This window comes from Sprattus sprattus (genome assembly GCF_963457725.1).
Source record: "Sprattus sprattus genome assembly, chromosome: 12".
Classification (NCBI taxonomy): Eukaryota; Metazoa; Chordata; class Actinopteri; order Clupeiformes; family Clupeidae; genus Sprattus; species Sprattus sprattus.
Genome location: NC_137910.1, coordinates 18,079,211 through 18,101,710, shown reverse-complemented (window position 1 = coordinate 18,101,710; position 22,500 = coordinate 18,079,211). Strand labels below are relative to the sequence as shown.

Genomic DNA, 22,500 nt, shown 5'->3' with positions numbered 1-22,500 from the left:
AGATATGACAGAAGAGGATGAGGGAGGATTGTGCGTTCTCACCTGATCCTGGGGCTGTGGGAAAAAGAAGGAGGGAGAGTGAGGGAGAGGTTGGAGAAAAAAAAGAAAAGAAAAGAAGAATAGAAGAGATAAAGCGTGAAAAGCAAAGCCTTTGGAGGTCGGCGCTAGGATATCATGGTGTTCTGGTGCTTTCTCATGCACTTGTTCTGCTCTCACACTGGGCATCTTTTGGTTTGGGAGAGTGTTTGTGTGTGTGTGTGTGTGGCATGTGTGTGTGTGTGAGAGTGCCTTGATATGCATATATGTGTTTGTGCGATGGGTGGTTGAGTTTGTGCATGTATCAGTGATGTGTGTTCGTATACATGCTATGCGCCTGTGTTTGTGTGTGTGTGTGTGTGTGTGTGTGTGTGTGTGTGTGTGTGTGTGTGTGTGTGTGTGTCTGTGTGTGTGTGTGTGCACATATGAGTGTGTGTTTCTGCAAACCCCCCTGAGCCGTGTTCTGCCTGTGTGTGTTCCTCCTGCACAATAGTCAGTGGATGATAAATAGCTGTTTGGAAGCCCAGTGTAGGAGCAAACAATGCAAGGCTGATGTCATCAACAGAAAAAGAAGAACCGCCTCGGCACAGTAAAGTCATGACTGCATCAAAATCAATACCTCACAACACAGCACTTCCAAAAAACACTCGCGCTCGACCATCGCTGGGAAAACACCCCAGCTACAGTTACCACATACTATCAGCATTTCACAATGGAGTTCGGAGAGCGTACCTTCAGGAGACTCTGCATTATCCCTGCTGCTGGTGAGATTGGTGTGTGTGTTTTAAGACAGGATCGCTCAAGCTTAAGTCACACAGCCAAATGAGTCATTTGAATGGTGCAATGTGCAAATAAGCCAGTTATCTGGACGGGCTAGTTAGGCAAATAAGAGTTCACCGCTTCTACAGTATGAGGTTTACTGTATATGTTAACACAGAGCCAATAAACGGCCTCTAAGCCTCTAAACTCCTATTTGCGTATCAATGCAAACGCATCTTTTACCTAGAACTATACCATATCAGTGACGACTAAAGGATTATGCCGTATTGGTTCTACTGTGTGCAGACTGCTGCATATTTAGTGCCCTGCATCCATTTTGCCATGCCTGCATACGGAATAACCCAGATAGCTGACTCAGACACCGAACCGGCCAGACCAGACCAGACCAGACCAGACTAGACCAGACTAGACCAGACAAGACCAGGCCAGACCAGACCACATCAGACCAGACCAGACCAGACCACACCAGACCAGGGCCAGATCCTTTCCAAAGCTATTTGAAGTGCGGACCATCTGAAGTGCGGACCATCCTCAACACCATCCCATCACCTTCAATTCTCTCATTTCCATTCATTCAGCCAGCTTGGGGCTACATGACAAATAAGGCTCAAGTCCACTTAAGTCTCCGCTGGATTTCTGCCCAAATGAAACACAATGCCCCTTTGTCCTGAGTTAGACATATTTTAGTAATGATTAATTCAGTCCTGAATCAATAATGTTGAGATATCTCAGTTGTTGAACTCCTCCTCAGATTCAGATTAAACACAGTGTTCCAGTACAGCGGTTTCCTCAAACTCAATTATTTCGTTTGATTGAATCAAATTAACAGCACCACCTCTATTCTCTCAAGTAATAATGGCAGACGTGTCACCTTATTTCAGTACTACAGTAACACTTTTTTTCTTCACCACGACTCTTCACCAAGTCTTCAGTTCTTCCTTTACTTACGACAACTTTGTTCCAATCATATTTGTGATTTTCACAAATTAAAGACTTAAGTTGTGCACTCAAAAATTATTTTAAAACATTTGACTATTTGTTACATAAAGTATAGCCCAGTGGTGGTGGTGTCACCCTGCTCTTTCTGTGTGGTGTGTGACCATGACCTAACACCATGAGCGCATCACACACCCGCATCCATCTCACCTGTCACATACTTGACTGCCTGGCTCTCAACAGGTCTCACACCAGTACACACACACACACGCACACACACACACACACTCACACTCACACTCAAACTGAGAAACACTAAAAATACACACACTCACACACAAACACACATATTAACAAGCTCCCCAGTGACTGTACATGTGTTATATCCAACCTCCCCTTCTTGTCAAAACTACATGAAAAAGTAATAGCAAAGCAACTTACTTCTTTTTATATGAAAACAATATCCAAAAAAAAAACTCCAAGCTGGCTTTAGAGCCAATCACAGCACTGAAACAGCCTTGGTCAAAGTTCTGAATGACCCACTGATCATGGGTGCATTTCCGGTTAGGCATGCAGGCCCATAAACAATTGAAAATGACATTTTCCAGCCATTTACCCTGATGACATTTTTCACCTACCTAAGGTAGAGGCTTGCCTGAAAGACAAAAAGAAGGGATGGGTCACAACTTCCTACCTCCTTTATTAAGATAAAACTGAGGCTATGCTTGTAGGCCCTAAACAATTGAGAACAACACTATCTACCTACACTAGATCACATCTCATTAACATCCAACAGTAGCATACAAAATCTGTGTATTTATCAACCAAGACCTGCCACTCAACTCACACATAAAACAGATCAAAGACATCATTAATTCAACTATGCAATATTGCCAAAATGAAATAAGTCATATGATCCCTTTAAGATGCAGAAAAACGTATCAGTGCATTTAATACTTAGTGACTAGATTACTGCAATGCTCTCCTGTCTGGATATAGCAACAGCTCAGAAAAAAAGAGCCTCCAAGTAACACAGAATGCTGCTGCTCGCACACTTACTAGACCTAAAAAAAAAAGGAACATATCTCACTGGTACTTGCCTCTCTGCACTGGCTCCCTGTCTAACTACTATGAATTTCAAAGTACTCCTTACATACAAAGCCCTAAATGGCTTAGCTCCAAATTACCTCAAGGAATTAGTTGTCCCCTACTGCACACCAAAACCACTTTGTTTCCAGAGTGCAGGTCTCCTTGTAATTTCAAGAATATCAGAGAGCAGAATAGGAGGCAGAGCCTCCTGCTATCAAGCATCCCTCCTGTGGAATACTTTTCCTGCCTCCATCCGAGAAGTGGACACCCTTTCTATCTTTAAATCGAGACCAAAGACATTCCTTTTTAGTGCATGTTATAGTCATGAATAACGCAAATCAAAACCTGGCTACTGTCACAACATACTTCATAGCCTTCTTCTCGTCAGCCATGATGTTGTGTTTAGCATCAGTAGGATACAGACAGCACATGCTTTTACGGAGTTACGGATGACATCTACATACTCTGTGCTAGCCTATTTATGTAAATAATTGCCACCTTCGACAGTTTCCGGTTTCATTGCTCTACTTACCCTTGTTTTAGTGACCTTACGAGCACACTGTTTACCCACTAAGCTGCTCTACAATACTCAAATGCTCTCTCCCCATCTTATCCATTTTCTATGTATCATGTATACCATCTTATGCTGTATGTATCATGCACATTTGCCATCACCAACCACCAATTTCTATCCCTTTCCCCTACCTCTGCACCTGGCCAGCTCTAAGCTGATGCCGCCCCCCCCCCCCCCCCCACACACACACACCCATGAGCTAGGTTTCTTCCCGTTAAGAGGGAGTTTTTCCTAGCCAGGGTTCAGGCATGGACTCTGCTAAGCCCTTGAGTCAATTTTATTGTTTTGACTTCATATAAATCAAAATGTAATTGAATTAAATTGTACAAACAGGGAAAAACACACACACCGATAGAGAGAGAGAGAGCAGACTGACTGACTGAATGGACCTCTTCAATGACCCTGATGTAGCCTTTTAACGTTGTTGTTTCAGTTCAGCCATGCGTCTGATGCCTGTCACCCACTGAACAATCACCAGCCAATAAGGCTTCAGTGAGCCACACAATACGCCGCTAACGAACTGATGTGCTGTCACTTCGCCGTGCCAGCTTCCCCTTTACCACTGTGCTTCACGCTATCCGTCTCTCCACGCGCCCTTTATGCCAGCGGCATGAACGACCCCAGATCACAAAGCCACCTGAATGAGATGAGGACGACTGATTGTGGAACAGTCAAACAGGTCTGATTGTCCATATTGCTGAGTGACAACAAAAATACACAAGGACTGTAAACGGACTAGACAGGAACATCGTCAAAAATGATTGACTAAATATTCTGTAAGGGTGGCCCATCCTCTGCATTGGAATACATTATTTCAAAGTTGCCATATTGTTTTAAGTATGACACATAGTAAACATAACTTTGAACGTTATTAGGAAGTTTTCTTCAGCATGTCTATAGCCCAGACAGTGAGTCATACAACCAGTGCTTCTGTTCGTTCTGTCTTAGACGAAACAAAGAAATCCAAACATAGGCGTTTGCTAAATATATACAGCGCACAAACTCTCACACAATCATCCCTCACCTTGCTAGTCACGACCAGCAATGTGTGTATAGACAATGTGTGAGAGGGCTTACCTGGCAGACCGAGCTCCGATGCTGAAGCCCATGTATCCCTCTTGCGGTAAGGAGTCATCCCCCAGCTCCCTCAGATCCTGCGGTCGCAGATATTTATCCGTGTCCCCGGTCATTGCATCCTCACCTGCGTGCAAGACAGCAGCGTTAAAGGCGTTAAAGCAGCTGACAAAAGAGCACCTTCCCTCTGCAGCAGTCAGGTCTCCTATCCAACCCCCACCATCCACACACACAAACAAACCACCATCCCACTAGATGCTAGTCCAAGTTGGTAACCAGAGGCCTTCTATAATGAATAAGTGACATTTAATACTCCACGCGAGGTTTTAGCTTTCTCTTAACGGTTCAAGGGCACCCTTGTGTGATTTTGTCTCTGCTCCTGCTGACCTGTATATACCCGCTAAACAACACCTGGCCCAACTGTTCGGTAGGCAACCGCATCAATACAGCACTGCGCTTGATTCCATGCGCGAAAAGGAAGTTTCCCGGCTACATTGCTATGCAACTCATGAGGTTCCACAGAAAAGCGGAGACAAAACTTAAAAACAAGTAAACATATGCCTAGGTATTGTTTTTGTCTAACTGATACCTCGAAATGACCGAATTTCCAAAATAGCATTATTTTAAATTACCTAGTGTATTTTTTTTTACTTAATTAAGCTATGCGTGACTAAATGACACATGGCTTCTTTAAAAGGCTTAAATGTACAGAATGTTAAACAGCAGTAGATTTAGGCTAAAACAAAAAGCAGTGCGCATTTTAATTAAAACATATCGAAGCATATCAACATGCCTTACGCACCAGCATCAGTCTGTGTATGTCTGTGTGTCTCTCTCTCTCTCTCTTGACCGATTCATGCAACTCTTCCCCCCTCTGCAGCCCCTCCCCCCGGTTCTGTGCTCAGAACGATGCCGCACTCTCCCTTTTTCCACAGAATTACCGGTACAATGATACCTGTTTTTTTTTTTTTAAGTCTCCGTGCCTCCGACGCAGCACCCTCATAAAACTATTCCACCATAGCCTACGCCATAAAAGTAAAGTAAGTGACTAGCTCGTCTGATCGAACGAGCTATGCCGTAGGCAGCGGTGTTTACAGCACTAGCCGCATAACGTTAACACACAAGCCGCGTTCTGTCCCAATACCATATTTCGCGCAGCAAACAGTTCAGCGCCCACAAAAACGCCGCAGTATCCGATTGAAACCATCGAGTCCTCACCATAGTAGTGAATCATTGTGTGTCTCTTTTACAGAGAAGCGCTGCCATTCCCGCATAGGCTTCTGGTGAAGTCGTACTGCCTTTATTCTCTTGCTTGTTTAACGTTAATCCAGCCACCATCCGTCAGCGAAAAGAGTTTCATTCCACGGAAGCAATTCCGACCGGTCATGAGAATACTGACAAACTGGCACAGATAGCTCTCCGTCTGCCGCCCAGCCTGTTCGCCTCGGTCCTGTGAAAGCAGCTACGTCTCCTGTCCTCTGCGGCGAGGAAGCCGGTGCTTTTTTTCCAACCAAGCTGCTCTGAAAAACTTCACACGGTGCAGAACTCCGCGGGTCCCAAGGCGAAAGTAAAAGCCGCAAAGGCCATGAGAGACCAGTGGAGAGAGAGAGACTGCCTCTGCCTCAAGTCAACTGTCTTTGTCAAGCAAGCACCTCTACTCTGGCACAGTCCTGTGATGATGACGCCATAGATTCGTGGGTGCATGAACCCTGCACTGATAACCCAAGCCTTCATGATTCATTCTGATAAATTAATTCTGTAAATCCCAGTCTAATGAGTAGTTGGATACTAGGAGTCGCTTTTGGGGCAGTAAAAGTGAGCTCACTGATTCAAGTGTTTGTGTTTATGTGTGTGTACATACTATTCATGGAGACAAGAATGTCCCTACAAACTCAGATATGCAGACAAAAAGATGTTGTCTTAATGGGCAAAAAAAAAATGTGTTGCCATCCCAACAATACAAACTACCTGATACAGACTGCTCAGCTTTAAGAGGGCACCCTGCAAACCGCCCTGGCCAAATCTTAAACGGATTACATTTGTTTGTGTGGTTGTATGAGAGACAAAGACATTGTGTGTGTATGAGAGAGAGAGAAAGATCAAGTGTGTTTTTCTTTGTGCGTACGTGCGTGTGCTGTGCTGTATGTGTGTGTGTGTGTGTGTGTGTGTGTGTGTGTGTGTGTTCGTGTGTTACCCAAGACCTCACTTATCACATTCATAAACCAAATATAGTGTTATTGCTGCAGCTCAAGGAACAGTCACATCCTTCATCCTGCCACAAAAACATTCCATTTCTCAGGCTCCATCGGACCACCATCCTGAGGTGAGGAGGTCAAACTAGTACACCACGTTACGCTGCCCTTATGAAGACACATCTTAGGAGAGGAGGTCAGACTTGTACACCACGATACACTGCCATTAGGAAGAGACATCTTAGGTGGAGCCAGAGGACTGGGATTCTTGCTTCATGGGCGTGGGTGATAAAGTCTGACAGAGAAATCCTGGGAGGCAGGCGTAGTAGCAAGAAGGCTAAAACCCATGGGTGCTAGCATCTGTAGCTACCACGTCTCTTAAGGTGTTGGGGAGTGAGGCTACTGCACATCACTTAACCTGCTGGCTACTGTTACACAACTCTTGTAACGACTTCCACCACACAATTCACCATCTGCATCAGATCTCGTTTCTTGATATCCTATTAATCCATATCAAGTCTTGTGGTTTTAATAAAACCATTAGACATATAACAAGCAACCTGACAAATCACAATCCAACACCATTTCAATGTGTGGCCATTTCAAAATATTTTGAATGTCTTGATTAAGGTGTTTGTGGGTCAGGTGATATTTTTTTGCACGAGGGAAGCATAACTCCAGCCAATCTTCCTCATACAGGTGAATTTCTGTTCCTAACACAGGTGAATGTCCTGACAAAGTCCAGTACAGGTAACCGCAACCCTCTCTCCGGCTCTGTGCTCAGTTGCAGTTTCCATGGAGATGCACCCCTCATCAGGTGGCACACATAAATTATATAAGACCCAGTGTCCTGCTAGGACACAACAACAGGTGTATGGTTGACTGCACATAAAATGGCTGCTGCTGTTTTAGACAGACATAACAGATCCCCTGCTGTGTGGAGCGGGCCGTTATGAGACGATGTTTGTGTACTCTGTTAACAATAGTACTGGGGATCGTATTGTTTAGTATATATGCCTCAGGCAGTGTTTTTATTTCCTCTACAGATTGACGACGTCTCTCTATAACAGATCAAGAGTGGGCTACAACACTGCTTCTCGTTGTGTTAGTGAACAACCTGCTGGAGCCTTTAGTGATATTGAGACTTATGCTTAAAATCTTTTCATCAAAACTAATAGCTAACTAATGAATTATCATAAGTAACTTCACCCTTCCAATATACTGTATCTGAACTAAAAAGGCAAGCAAACTGGACAGGAAATGTGTCTTTATCAATGTATGTGTGTGTGTTTGTGCCTGTGTGTATGTGTGTGTGTGTGTGTGTGTGTGTGTGTGTGTGTGTGTGTGTGTGTGTGTGTGTGTGTGTCTGTGTCTGTGTGTCTGTGTGTCTGTGTGTGTGTGTGTGTGGGTGTCTATGTGTGTATGTGTTTGTGTGTTTGTTTGTGTGTGTACTCCTATGCTTTAAACATCAGACACTCAGATTGACACACATAGCAAAGCAGGCAATGTCAAGCCAGCGCTAGGTTAGTCCTCTACAAAACAAGCTCAAACAAAACCAGGGACTGACATGAAAGAAATCTCTGAGGGAAAGCGGCACTATGGCAAACACGGCAAGGAACCAGGAGAAATACCTTCTTCCCCATCAGAGTGACTCTCCTCACTGGCAACCTCTCGCTGACTGGCTCTATGCACTGTGTGGCATGAACACACACACGTACACACAGCAAGGTCGTCATGACGACAGCAGTCACCTGACACGCATTCAGCAATAACAATGCACAAAAACATGGAAGAGCATGCAGCTCAGGCCGCCTGATTTAATGTGTGATTGACTTACCCTCATCGTCAGACATGTCGAGAAACTCATTCATGGTCTCCGGGACATTTATTTTGTGTTTCTCAGTCACAGCCTGTAAGGAGACAAACATGGCATACACATATTTATAACATGTTAATAAAGTCTATAAAAGTTCACAAGACTGAAACTGGTGAGGTAAACTCATATTTTTAACACGGTAATAATGTCTAAAATCGGTTCATAAGACTTAAAACATATGAGGTAAACTCATATTTATAACATGTTAATAACAGTAAGGATAAGAGGAAATGCACACCTGGGGCCCTCATTTCATTGATGGGCAGCTGGCAACGAGCAAAACAATGGGCAACAAGCAAAGTCTACCGCACATGAACTAAAGTTAATTGAATAACTTGGCAAAATAATTTTGCTAATTTAATACCATGGGCAAGATCCTTGCCCCGCTCCTTGCCTGCTGCTTTGCTCATTCCCAGTAAATAAAATGAGGGCCCTGGGTGTTTAGTAAGATCCAGAAATCTGCTTCAAACGTTTATATGAACCATGATATGGTTCAAAGATCTCATTATAACACTCATTATAAAAAACATTATTTTCCACGTAGCACACACAGACCCTTGATGAAATAAACACCTTCCCTGTTTTCTGGAGAATAAAATATGGCTTGCTTCATATAAAATCATGTAATGCATAAATAATTGTAAAATAAAAAAAGCGTCAAATTTTGATATGTCAGAGAATGTAAGAGAGCGTCTACCATAAGGAGGTATTATATGATTAGTTTCGATCATCCAGGGACCAGGTCCAAGGCTGAATTTACCGTCATAGATCTGCCACTGAAAGCCACTGATCTAAGGCCAGTGCCCAGCACTGGGATCAAATCACTTGGAGCTGAAGACATGCTTATAAATACCTGCATATCCGGTTATTATGGTTATTATGCTTCTATGGACAGCCTGTTTGAACTGAGGAATTTATAGCCCAGATGAATGTGTGTGTGTGTTTGTGTGTGTGTGTGTATGTGCAATTGTATCTCTCTCTCTGTCTCTGCTTGTTTGAACTTTGAGCCATAGATGTCTTTAAAGAAAGACAGCAATGTTGCCACCCCTTTAGGATTCCTGGCTGTGTGACAAACAGTGTATTGTTTAAAAGCTTCGGCATAGTTTGTTTGTGTTGGGGTGGGTGGGAGGGTATGTGTGTATCTGTGTGTGTGTATACATGGATGTGTATAGCAGTGAGAATGTGTGTGTGTGTGTGTGTATGTGAATATCAGTGTACATATGTGTGTGTGTGTGTGGTGTGTGTGTGTGTGTGTGTGTGTGTGTGTGTGTGTGTGTGTGCGTGTCAGTGTGTATGTGTGCATGTGTGTGTGATCTTACCACGTTGTTGAGGTTATCGTCTGTCACTCCTCTTAGCGAGTCCACCACGGAGATGTACCCCAATCTCCGGGCAATCGACAGAGGTGTGTTCCCATTCTGCAACCCAACACACAAACACACACACAAACACACACACACACACACACACACACACACACACACACACACACACACACACACACACACACACACACACACACACACACACACACACACTTGCACACACACACACTTGCACACACACACACACACAGGCACACACAGGCACACACACACAAACACAAACACAGGAACATACAATTAAAACTTCACACCACACCTTATCTTTATCTTTGCCAGTGACATTCTTGCAAAAGGTATATTAGAAGCCATAAACTGTAAATTATTCTCCTCTAGCCTTTGTCATCGTTCTACACAGCCCTTTAGCTGCATATCTTATATAATTCATATTGAGGTTGAGAGCTTCAGCATTATATTATATTACATTATATTATATTCTTATATAATTTATAAGGTTTAAAGACAAAATCATGTTTTGTGAGCGCATGAATTTGTGTGTGTATATGTATGGGTGTGTGGGTATGTGTGTGTGAGTGTGTAAGCATGCGTGAATGTGTATGTATGAAAGTGTGGGCATTAGTGTGTGAAAGAGTGTGTGTGTGTGTGTGAGAGTGTATGAGTATGTGCGTGGGAGCATGTAAGAATGTATGTGTGATTGCATGAGTATGAGTGTGTGTGTATACGTATGTGTGTGAGTATGAGTGGTGTTTGAGTGTGTGTGGATGTGTGCGCACGCCTGCTTGTGAATGAATTTCTCTCACTGGCAGAGGGTGCACCTCTGCTGATGTCAGCATATTTTCCCAGCATGCTTCAGTACCCACCAGAGTGAGCTGATTGGCTGATGCTCCATACTGCAGCAGCAGATTAATGATGTGGGTGTGGCCCTGCTGAGCAGCCTGATGAAGTGGAGTGTATCCGTTCTATGGAGCGAGAGAGAAAGAGAGAGAGAGGACAGGAGAGAGGGGGAAAGAGAGAGAGGGAATGAGAGAGAGAGATGGAGAAGAGAGAGAGGGAGATAGAGTGAGAGGAAGAGAGAGAGAATGAGGAGGAGAAAGAGGCGGAGAGAAGGGGGGGCAGAAAGAGAGGGAGACAGGAGTACAGAAGAGGAAAGGAAAACGAAGGTGAAAGAGATAAACACAGAGGCTAGGCATGGAGTGATTTAAAAAAGAAAAAACACCTGCAGTTTGGACACACACACACACACACACACACACACACACACACACACACACACACACACACACACACACACACACACACACACACACACACAAAAAGTACATAGATCAACAAAGACACACACCTGACTGATCCAGTAAGTCGATCCTGATAGAGGACCCATGCTTACCTTCGTTTTGGCGTTGACTTTAGCACGGTTTTCCAACAGGAAGTTTGCCATCTTCACGTTGCCATAGTGACTGGCCACATGCAGTGGAGTGTAATCCATCTAGGCAAGGAGAAAGAGAGAGAAAGGTTTAACACTTGTTTATAGAAGGAACCAGTAATCAGACCTTCACATGACTTCCCTTTTAACACAAAATGCAGGAGGAAGTCCGATATAGATGACCTATAAGATCCATATGTATCATATCCTTACATTAAAACATCCCAGCTCCTTCGCTTCTAATATTCCCCCAACCTCACACAGCAGACGAGCTGGACCATTAACCCCTCACCTTTATCCAAACTTAACCCCTCACCTTTGTCCGCACATCAGCCCCGGCTCCGTGGTTTAGAAGCACCTCAGCCACGCTCACCTGGTCTTCCTGAGCTGCCAGATGCAGTGGTGTCAGTCCACTCTGCAACACACACACACACACACACACACACACACACCCACACCCACAGACACACACACACACACAATAAGCGGTCAGATTTTCAATAGAAAAAGTAATCGCTAGCTCAGTTTCACTATTGTGAGCTGTAGTTGGGCTCTGACCCCAGATAGGGTACATATCAAATCACTCATATGTATACACACACGTACTTTCACACAAACACACTTGCACACACACACTCACTCCCTCACTCTCTTTTTCTCTTTTTTCACATTTACTCCCGCCCCCACTTTTTCCCTCTCTCTCTCTCTCTCTCACACACACACACACACCTTATTGCCCATGTTGACGTTGGCGCTCTTGCTGAGCAGGAGAGAGAGCAGGTCCACGCTGCCCTCCTGCGCTGCCAGGTGGAGTGGGCTGATGCCTTGCTTGGTGCAGGCATTGGTATCGGCCCCGTACTCCAGCAGCGTTGTGCCAATGTCCAGCTGGCCCTTCTTAGCGGCAATGTGCAGCGGAGTGTACCCGTTCTACACAGCGAGGAGAGGTGGAGGAGAGAAGAGAGAGGGGGAGACAGAGAGAGAGAGAGAAAGAAGAGTAGGAGAGAGAGAGGGAGAGAGAGAGAGAGAGGGAGAGAGGGTTTGTGTCTATATGTACGTAAACATAAGATATAGCCACAATCAGGGCCAGATCCAGTTGACAGGCTACCTAGTGTTAAGATGCTTGTATGTGTGTATGTTTGTCCGTGAGATGTTTATGTGTGTATGTGTGTATGTGTGTCTGTGTGATGTGTGTGTGTGTGTGTACGTGTATTTGTAGTTTGTTTGTATGTGTGTTTGTTTGTTTGTGTGTATGTCTGTTTGTGTGTGTGTGCATGTATTTGTTCATGTGTGTGTGTGTATGTTCATATGTGTGTGTGTGTTTGTGTGTGCTTGTTTCAATGTGTATGTGTTTGTTCATGTGTGTGTGTTTATAGTACCTTTGCGGCTGCATGCGGGGAAGCTCCCTGGTCCAGTAAAAGCAGAGCCACTCTCTGATTATCATAGTGAGCCGCCACATGCAATGAAGTTAGCCCAGTCTATGTCACGCACACACACACACACACACACACACACACACACACACACACACACACACACACACACACACGTGCAGACACACACACACACACACACACACACACACACACACACACACACACACACACGTGCACACACACACACACACACACACACACACACACACACACACACACATGCACAAACAGAGTTAGTGTTAGAGGAAAAACCCTAAGCCCCATACTCAAGCATTCACCATGCCAGAGATCGGGCACAGGAAACGATATAATTTACAGCATATTTTTAATCTAATTTTAATTCATGTTTTAACACCGCAAAGAAACCACCTCCGCATAATTTTTTATCTCAGTGTAGACTTGTAATTTGTCTTAAAGCAAATAGAGTATCATCTGCCATTCCTGTTAGTGTCAAAAGTTCTGTTTATATTAGTGGATGTAGTGGGATGGTAAAAGATTCATTAAGAAGGGTTGCAGGAAAAAAGTTTTGTTTAGTTTTTTTTAGTTTTAAGATTAATTGTGTTAGATTAATACTGGGATCAACCGAGCTCACAGGCAAAGAAGAAACCCCATGGGCTGTAGTCCTACAGTCCCTTGAGTATGTATGTGAGAGTGTGTTTGGGAGTGTTTGTGTAACTTCATGCATGAGTGCATAGTACATTGGCTTGTCTCCAAGTGTATGTTTCTATGTGTGTGTGTTTACCTTGCCCTCTGCATCTGCTGCTGCTCCTCTCTGTAGTAGCAGGTTGGCCACCTCCAGTTGCCCATGTTTGGCTGCCACATGCAGAGGACTGAAGCCTTTCTGTAAGGCACACCCATGATGTCATCAACATGAGACAGTCCATCCATCGTTCTATCTATCTATCTATCTATCTATCTATCTATCTATCTATCTATCTATCTATCTATCTATCTATCTATCTATCAATCTATCTATCTATCTATCTATGTGGTGTTTATCTGGCATTTCTGTTGCTGTTACCCAAGCATGTCACTAGAGGCCACTATAACCCTAGTTTGCTGTCATTATAATGCAATTGATCTTCTCCACCTATCCCATTTTGAACAAGGCACAACCTTGAATGCTACACATGTTAATAGGGATGAGGAGGGAACACAGGATAGAGAAAATGAGAGGAGACAGGGAGGCAAGGGAGGGAAAGAAAGGAGGAGGAGGGGAGAGAGGAAGGGAAATAGGAAGTGGGTGCAGTGGGGCTTGACCTGGAAATGATTAATTTCTTGTGACAGGGGTCACCTTCAAGAAGAGCCTTGGGCAACACAGATGCACGTGTGTCGACTGAACATAACACACACACATGCACACAGGCAGGCAGGCACGTGGGCCAAATCCCCTGGTGTCAATACTCTAAAGTGAAACCATAAACAAGCCATTGCTCTATGATTAATCTCAGGTCAAGACAATGTACTGTCAAGACTAGATGAACCTGTCAATTTCTCTCTCCATCTCTTCTCTCTTTCCGTCTTTCTCTCTCTCTGTCCCTCTCTCTCTTTCTACTCCCCTCTCTCACTCGTCTCTCTCTCTTGCTCTCCCTCTATCTCACTATTTCTCTATCTAAACACCCCCCTCCAACCCTCACCCCCTCTCACTTTGACCAGTGTCAGGGTCGATTGCTTAGCTGAGTGATTGGCAGCTACGACCAGAAGCAGGGGTTTGTTTGAAGACACTGACCCTGATTGGTTGGCTTACCTTGGTGGCTGCGGTGAGGGAGGCTCCCTGCTCGAGCAGGAGGGAGGCGACGTCGTGGTGTCCCTCCCTGGAGGCCAGGTGGAGGGGGGTGTAGCCCGAGGTAGTGGCCGCGTTGGAGGATGCCCCCCTCTGCAGGAGCTGCTGCACAATGTCCACCTTCCCCAGGCGACTTGAGATGTGCAGGGCGGTCTGGTCATCCTGGGCAACCAGGAAGGGAGGAAGATAATGAGCAGGTAGGTCTCTTAGTAAGCCAGGGTTTAAAGGTTCAGTTTGCGATTCTGGTTGTTGATATTTGAGTTCAAATTACACCCATTTCTTCCATGCTCCTGAAGCAACATGTTGATTGACTGGACTGTGTCTAAATACCAGAGCGTTTTTTTATGCACAACATACAGAACGGACTCCTAGAGGACTGTGATAAGCATTTTGCTGAATTTGACAAAAAGTGTATTGGATTAGAATCTACGGACTACACCTTTAAATCAGCTGAAGCTTCAGAGATTCAGTGGGTTGTTAGGTCAGGGAATGTTTGGAGGTCTGGGTGACTGTGCACTTATCTGAGCAGGTGTGTGTATCAGGGGAATGTGTGTGTCTGTGTCAAGACAGAGAGACAACAAGAGAAAGAAAGTGTGTGTGTGTACGTTTTTTTTTTACCTTGGCCTTGATGTCGACCTTTGCTCCGTTCTGTATGAGGTACCTCACCACATCTGACTGTCCTGCCCTGGCTGCCATATGGAGCGCTGTCTCTCCTCTCTGAAACACACACACACACACACACACACACACACACACACACACACACACACACACACACACACACACACACACACACACACAGGAGAGAATTTCCAGTAATGCAGATTTTCCAGTAAGCCCTTCTGACTGACCCCTACAACCGAGTCATAATGGCCAATTAGAGTAATGCAACTAAATCACCTCTCCCAGTAACAGAGGCTGGGGTTCCATTATCCTGCACTATAAAGCCATGACGGAAGGTGAGATCACTACCTGTGACTGATACTGCTTTTCATTAGGGTGTGTATGTGTATGTGTGTGTGTGTGTGTGTGTGTGTGTGTGTGTGTGTGTGTGTGTGTGTGTGTGTGTTCAGCTGTCAGTGTGTGTGTGTGTGTGGTGCATACTCTCCTGAGTAAGAGACATACTTACCACGTTGGTGGTGTTGGGAGAAGCCCCGTGATGGATCAGCTGTTTGACGATGTTCTCGTGCCCCATGAACGCAGCCACATGGATAGGGGTGAGCCCGGACTGCACAGCAAGCAAACACACACAGTAAGGAACATCATTAACATGGATAGGGTTGAGCCCGACTGCAAACATCTTAAACATCTGATAAGACGCAGTGGAGGTGTATACTACCTGTCACAGGATCTCACACCGAATCTTACTTTCTTTCTATCAGTCACTCCACCCCTCAGTCTCTCTTTGTGTCTCTTAGTCCATTTGTTAGCTCTGCACCTTCCTCACTATTCTGTTCTGTTTTGTCTCTCTCCCCTCCTCTCGCTGTCACTCATTCACTATCCATCTCTCTCTCTTTCTCTCTCTCTCCATCTCTCTCTTCATCTATACTCCTCTTTCTCTTTTTTTCTCTCCATTTCTCTCCTAGCTCTCTCACCCTCTCTATCTCTCTCCAGCTCTCTCACCATCTCTCTGTCTCCTTCTCTCTCCATCTCTCTCTCTACTTCACTCTCCCCATCTTATCTCTCTTCTTCTCTCTCACCATCTCTCTGTCTCCTTCTCTCTATCCATATCTCTCTCGTTCTCTCTCTCCATCTCTCTCTTCATCACTTTCTCCATCTCTCTCACCTCTGTTACAGCTTGGATAGAAGCTCCATGTTTCAGCAACAGCTCCATGACTTTCACTCGGTTCTTCTTGCAGGCAATGTGCAGAGGAGTGAAACCATTCTGCAAGGCAAAACGCACACAAACAAACGCACACACACACACACACACACACACACACACACACACACACTTGTGAGATTCACACCTGCAAATCCTTATCAGAGGCCAGGTCTTAATTTAGTCCATGAGGTTTCCGGTACACCACCTTTCCCTTCTTCTTCTACTTCTCCTATTTACACACTCAACACATGAAGGACTCAATGATGCATATCACACACACACACACACACACACACACACACACACACACACACACACACACACACACACACACACACACACACACACACACACACACACGCACAGTAGAAACTTTTCATGAGGACATTCTATTAAAAGGCTTCAACTTTCTGACACACCCTGGGGGACTTTCTCTTCATCACTTTCCTCGACTGCTCATAACATTTAAAGATAGGAAGATTGATAGAATAAGAGAGTGATGAAGTGATTGACTGATATAATGAAAGAGCGGTGACGTGATAGACTGATATAATGAAAGCGAGATGAGGTGATAGACTAATATAATATAAGAGAGATGAAGTGATAGACTGATACAATGAAAGAGTGATGCAGTGATAGACTGATATAATGAAAGAGTGGTGAAGTGATAGACTAATATAATAAAAGAGTGATGAAGTGATAGACTGATACAATGAAAGTGAGTTGATCTCACCAGTGCTTTAGCGTTGGGGTTGGCCTTCTTGTCCACGATCACCTTGGCGACCTTGTAGTGCCCACAGTGGGCGGCCACGTGCAGGGCGGTAAGGTAATCGTTGGTGACATCATCAACCGGCACGTCATGCTGGAGCAGGAGCTGGACGCAGTTCAGGTGGTCGCCCTGCGTAGCCATGTGGAGTGGAGACAGGCCATTCTATGGTACAGAGAGAAACAGATGAGTGTGTGTGTGTGTGTGTGTGTGTGTGTGTGTGTGTGTGTGTGTGTGTGTGTGTATGTGTGCATGAGCTACACACAGTTCAGCTGGTAACCCTGTGGCCTTGTGGAGCAAAGATAGGCAATTATATAGGGTAGGAGAAGGCAGAGACGTTATCAAGAGTGTGTGTGTTTGTGTGTGTGTGTGTGTGTGTAGAGGTGTGTGTGCGTGTGTGTGTGTGTGTGTGTGTGTGTGTGTGTGTGTGAGTGTGTGTGTGTGTGTGTGTGTATAAGGGTGTGTGTGTATGTGTGTGTGTGTCAGGGACAAAGAGAGGTGAAAAAGTGTATAGCTGTGTGTGTGTAGATAGATATGCACTTATGTGTTAGCCTGTACAGTATATGCATTGTGTGTGTGTGTAAGTGTGTGTGTGTATACATTTTTGTTTAAACACATATGTGTGTGTGTGTGTGTGTGCGTGGTTGTGTGTGTGTCGTACCTTAGTCTTGGACAGAATAGGTGCTCCACGGTCCAGCATTATCTCCACCACCTGTTCATGGCCGCTCCGGGCTCCACAGTGCAACGGTGTCAAACCATCCTGTCATGACACACACAGACCTATCTCACACACACGTAACCAACTTCACATGATACATACACAACAGTTTAAAATTTCTCCTGATCAACATATCATTCGCATAAACGGAAACCTGAGACCTTTGCCAGATTACATACATACTGCTATGTCAGGCTCTAGCGTAATGTACACTTATTGGGGACAGGACGTGTGTTTTGCTGTTACTGTTAGTAGGTTTATGACACTACCTGCAAGAGGGTGTATGGAAAGTATCCTTAAATACAAGGTGGGGTCAGGTGTGTGTTAATGCGTGTGGACAGGTATGTGCTCCCTGCTACTTGCAGACATGTGTGTCTGTCCTTACCTTGGTCCTAGCATCGATCTTTGCCCCTCTGTCCAGCAGCAGCTTCACCATGTTACTGTTACCTCTCTTGGCCGCCACGTGCAGGGGCGTGATGTCATTCTGTCCAAGCACACAGAGAAGAAGAGATAGACAGATAGACAGGCAGACAGGCAGACAGACAGACAGACAGACAGACAGACAGACAGACAGACAGACAGACAGACAGACAGACAGACAGACAGACAGACAGACAGACAGACAGACAGACAGACAGACAGACAGACAGACAGACAGACAGGCAGACAGACAGAGAACAGGAGAGGGAAAAGAGTATAGAGAGGGAGGAGGCCATTAGAATGATGTTTATAGTCATTTATGGTCTGTGTGGTATCGTCATTCAGCTTCTCTTAGCCATCAACGTTAGTGAGGTAAAGACCAAATGTGTAAATACTGTAAATATTTCAGAAGAGTAGCATCCCTCTTGTGTTTGTTGCCAAGTGTTCACTCAGGGATGAAAACTATTTAAATTAATCTGACTGAATCTACTTAAAAACAGCCTTGTTTGCCATCAACAATGACACTGTTGTCACAGTAGCAGGGCAGGTATGTTTCTAACTTGCAACTTGGTTTTCTGCCTTTCTGTTAAGTCGGTGTGACAGTGTGCAAGCTAACACTAATCTGTCATCTGTGTGAGCATATGGCAGAAACACACACACACACACACACACAAACAAACAGGTCACACAGCATGTCATTATGATATTGCCATAGCCTGGGGGGATCTACAGCTCTTTGACTGAATACGTTGAAGGAAACTACAGTGACTATATTGTTCACTAAAAATTCTAAACACTCAATTTACAAACTACGGTTCCCAAAAAACAAATGAATCTCGTATACAAATGTGGGAACGGTAATGAATTTCAGTGAGTAAGAGCACATAAGAGTGATTATTAGATCTATTAAATGTGAGATGCACTTTTGGCATATTAATGTCAAGTCATCAGTCTCAAAAAAGAGCCTGTGGTCCCATTCTGAATGTCAACTTTTCAGTGGTTGACTTCATAATTTGCGTTGTACAAAAATGTATTTACGTGTCTTAGATGTGTTACCACCCCTGACCAGAAGGTGGCAGTGAGCCATTACCCGTGCCATGAAGTCCACCGCCGCTCCTCTGTTCAGAAGCAGGGTTGCCACGTTGATGTTGCCATAGTGAGCTGCGATGTGAAGAGGTGTAAAACCACTCTATTTGGGAGGCAGTTGGGGGTGTTGGGGGGAGGGTGCACAACACACACATACACACACACACACACACACACACACACGCACACACGCACACACACACACACTCTGAGTCAGGGATAGTATTGCCATGAATTAACAGCCTGTAGTCAATTATCCTGTTGAATTAGCGACTGGCACAGACGAGGGCAAATCTAATTAGCTCTTAGCCTTTTGTCTCTCTGAATAAAGGCGGAGGTGTCTGTCTGCTGGAAGCCCTGCACACCAACCATTCCAGCATACAGTTGAAGCCTCCAAGGCTCACCAATTTTCAAAATGACGATGTTTACAGTAATTTATGGTCTGTGTGGTATCGTCATTCAGCTTCACTTAGCCATCAACGTTAGTAAGGTAAAATGAAAACATTTCACTTCCTGAGTGTCCCTAAAATGCTTTCCCCCTGGACTTCTATGGATGAAATCCTATGATGGAGTAGCATGCTTGTTGTGCATGCTAGCATGCTTGCCAACAAACAGCTTTATTTACCTTACTGAGATCCTTTTGGGTAAATGATTGAAACATACACATATTAGAAACATATGGTATGGTACGTCCACTTATCAGACATATTCATTACAATACCAAATACTCATAAAACATACAGTATAGTTAGATTATATGTAACACTATGTAATATAAAAGCTATCTTATTGTTACACACAAGAAAAACATAGGAAATGCATTTGTAATGTATTCCCACAGCAGATCAGTTGTGAACACAGCAGTCAGAACATGGCGGAGAGAAGAAACAGCTGTCAAAGCAGGATGGAGTCATCCCTGAGACCACCACCCAACCAATACCCGGGATCTCCATCGCCGTTAGCCAATAATCCACAACAAAGCAGGTGGGCCTGTGTGTGTGTGTGTGTGTTTGTGTGTGTGTGTGTGTGTGTGTGTGTGTGAGAGAGAGAGAGAGAGAGGAGGGAGAGAGCAAGATAAAATGTTTGTGTTTAGATATATGTAAGCTTGCAGTACGTGTGTGTGTGTGTGTGTGTGTGTGTGTGTGTGTGTGTGTGTGTGTGTGTGTGTGTGTGAGAGAGAGTGTGTGTGTGTGTTTGTGTTTGTGTGTGTGACCTACCATTTACTTTGCTTAGAATTATTGAAATTATAAACCACAGAAGGTAATAGGACAGTGTGTACCAACAATGAAACTACACAAACACCAAGTGGATCAGAGACGTATAGTGCATGTTTGAACCACTAGGCATTATTAGCAACCAAATATGTTTTGGGAAGTCCAGATAGCAACCCATCCTGGATGGTGTATTCCTCCTCTTTTTGTGTGTGTGCGTGAGCTTTTGTGTGTATGTTTGTCCAAATGCATACATTTGGCAGCCCTTAAACTTGACACAGGTTTGTTGTTCCATTTAGTTTAAAATGCTATCGGATGAGTGAGCTTGTTCAGATCCTCTGCGGACTGTAAGTCAGCTGTGTTTAAGGCATTCCTATCACATGCACAGCTCTAATTCTACAGACACTAGCTTACTGTGCTAGGCTAACAGGCAGGCTAATCGCTACATACAGGAGGGCCCCATTCAGAACTACAGGCACTAGCTCACTGTGCTAGGCTAACAGGCAGGCTAATCACTACATACAGGAGGGCCCCATTCAGAACCACAGGCACTAGCTTACTGTGCTAGGCTAACAGGCAGGCTAATCGCTTCATACAGGAGGGCCCCATTCAGAACCACAGGCACTTGCTCACTTTGCTAGGCTAACAGGCAGGCTAATCGCTACATACAGGAGGGCCCCATTCAGAACCACAGGCACTAGCTTACTGTGCTAGGCTAATAGGCAGGCTAATCGCTACATACAGGAGGGCCCCATTCAGAACCACAGGCACTAGCTTACTGCGCTAGGCTAACAGGCAGGCTAATAGCTACACGTGGAAGGTTGACATTCAAAACTATAGACGTCAGTCTACTTCAGGTTAACTGGTAAATATAGGAGGGCAACATTCATTGAGTTCAGGTTTGCAGGGGTTAGTCTATGCAACCATGCATTTTGAGTTAATTGTTAATATGCCGATTCCCAAACTAGCAGACCATCTCTGCAGCTGACCTTCTGGGTTCCTGAGCCAGTGTAGCCTGGGTATGATTTTTTTTCACACCAATAAGGCATTAAATATTAAATATTACAATACATAATAAATACTACAAGATATGTTTAACATCATCAATGCCAACACTAAATTCATATAAAAGCTATATCATGAACTGCAAAGTTAAAACAATACAGTGCATTTGAATGCTCTAAATCTACTGAAGAGATGATTTTGGTCCTACCACCATCCTATCACCAATCTTCACATCATATTTGGCTACCCACTACTTTTAAAACAACAATTACAAAAGCTTCCCAATCTAACCTATCCATTAATTCACAACAGCACGTGAACTATATCTATAATTCATGGTATAATTCATCACACTCAAACTGATCATGCAGTAATCACCAATCACTATCACTTCAATGTCATCTCTCAAACCACATTGAAGATCAGCCAATCATACTCATGTTCTCATCAGTGAATCACCAATCAGATGCCTGATTGTTGAATAGATTTGCATGTGGAACCCCAGTGCACAGCTGCAGAAATGCTTTCCCAGATGGCCACTGCTTCTGCGCCAGAATTGGCCCTGATCTGGCATCTCCCTGCCGGATCAGCGCCAGATCAGGGCCGGGTCAGGCCCAAAGCTACCATCTGGGTGGTCTGATGCAGTACTGATGACCCATGCTGCCTCTGCCTGTACTGAAGGCCCGACGTCGTCCACTAAGAACAGGAGACGGACGAGGAGGGACGAGGAGATGAACGTAAAACATAAAACAAAGCGATGCGGAAGACTGGAGAAACAAGAAAGAGTGAGAGAGAGACAGAAGGGAAGAGATGTAGAGAACTGAGCAAGGAGGAGGCGAGAGGCTGCAGCAGGAACATAGAGAGAATAGAGGGAGGAAAAAGGAGAGAAGGATCTGTGTGGGTGTATACACACACGAAAAGAGAGAGCGAGAG

At 44.6% G+C, this 22,500-nt stretch overlaps 1 protein-coding gene across 1 annotated transcript in view; it reads right to left on the bottom strand.

Moving 5' to 3' along the window:
• The window catches only part of LOC308373656 (ankyrin-3-like), a gene marked incomplete at its 5' end in the record, with an annotated part of 97,253 nt that overhangs the window by 39,609 nt on the left and 35,144 nt on the right, over positions 1 to 22,500 (bottom strand). The window contains 18 exons of the mRNA XM_080849251.1: positions 4,493 to 4,616; positions 8,313 to 8,372; positions 8,519 to 8,591; positions 9,877 to 9,972; positions 10,758 to 10,856; positions 11,285 to 11,383; positions 11,637 to 11,735; positions 12,050 to 12,247; positions 12,697 to 12,795; positions 13,496 to 13,594; positions 14,501 to 14,698; positions 15,155 to 15,253; positions 15,666 to 15,764; positions 16,323 to 16,421; positions 17,095 to 17,292; positions 17,789 to 17,887; positions 18,231 to 18,329; positions 19,356 to 19,454. Of these exons, the coding sequence (XP_080705377.1) occupies positions 4,493 to 4,616; positions 8,313 to 8,372; positions 8,519 to 8,591; positions 9,877 to 9,972; positions 10,758 to 10,856; positions 11,285 to 11,383; positions 11,637 to 11,735; positions 12,050 to 12,247; positions 12,697 to 12,795; positions 13,496 to 13,594; positions 14,501 to 14,698; positions 15,155 to 15,253; positions 15,666 to 15,764; positions 16,323 to 16,421; positions 17,095 to 17,292; positions 17,789 to 17,887; positions 18,231 to 18,329; positions 19,356 to 19,454 (2,036 nt within the window). The remainder of the gene's footprint in view (positions 1 to 4,492; positions 4,617 to 8,312; positions 8,373 to 8,518; positions 8,592 to 9,876; positions 9,973 to 10,757; positions 10,857 to 11,284; positions 11,384 to 11,636; positions 11,736 to 12,049; positions 12,248 to 12,696; positions 12,796 to 13,495; positions 13,595 to 14,500; positions 14,699 to 15,154; positions 15,254 to 15,665; positions 15,765 to 16,322; positions 16,422 to 17,094; positions 17,293 to 17,788; positions 17,888 to 18,230; positions 18,330 to 19,355; positions 19,455 to 22,500) is intronic.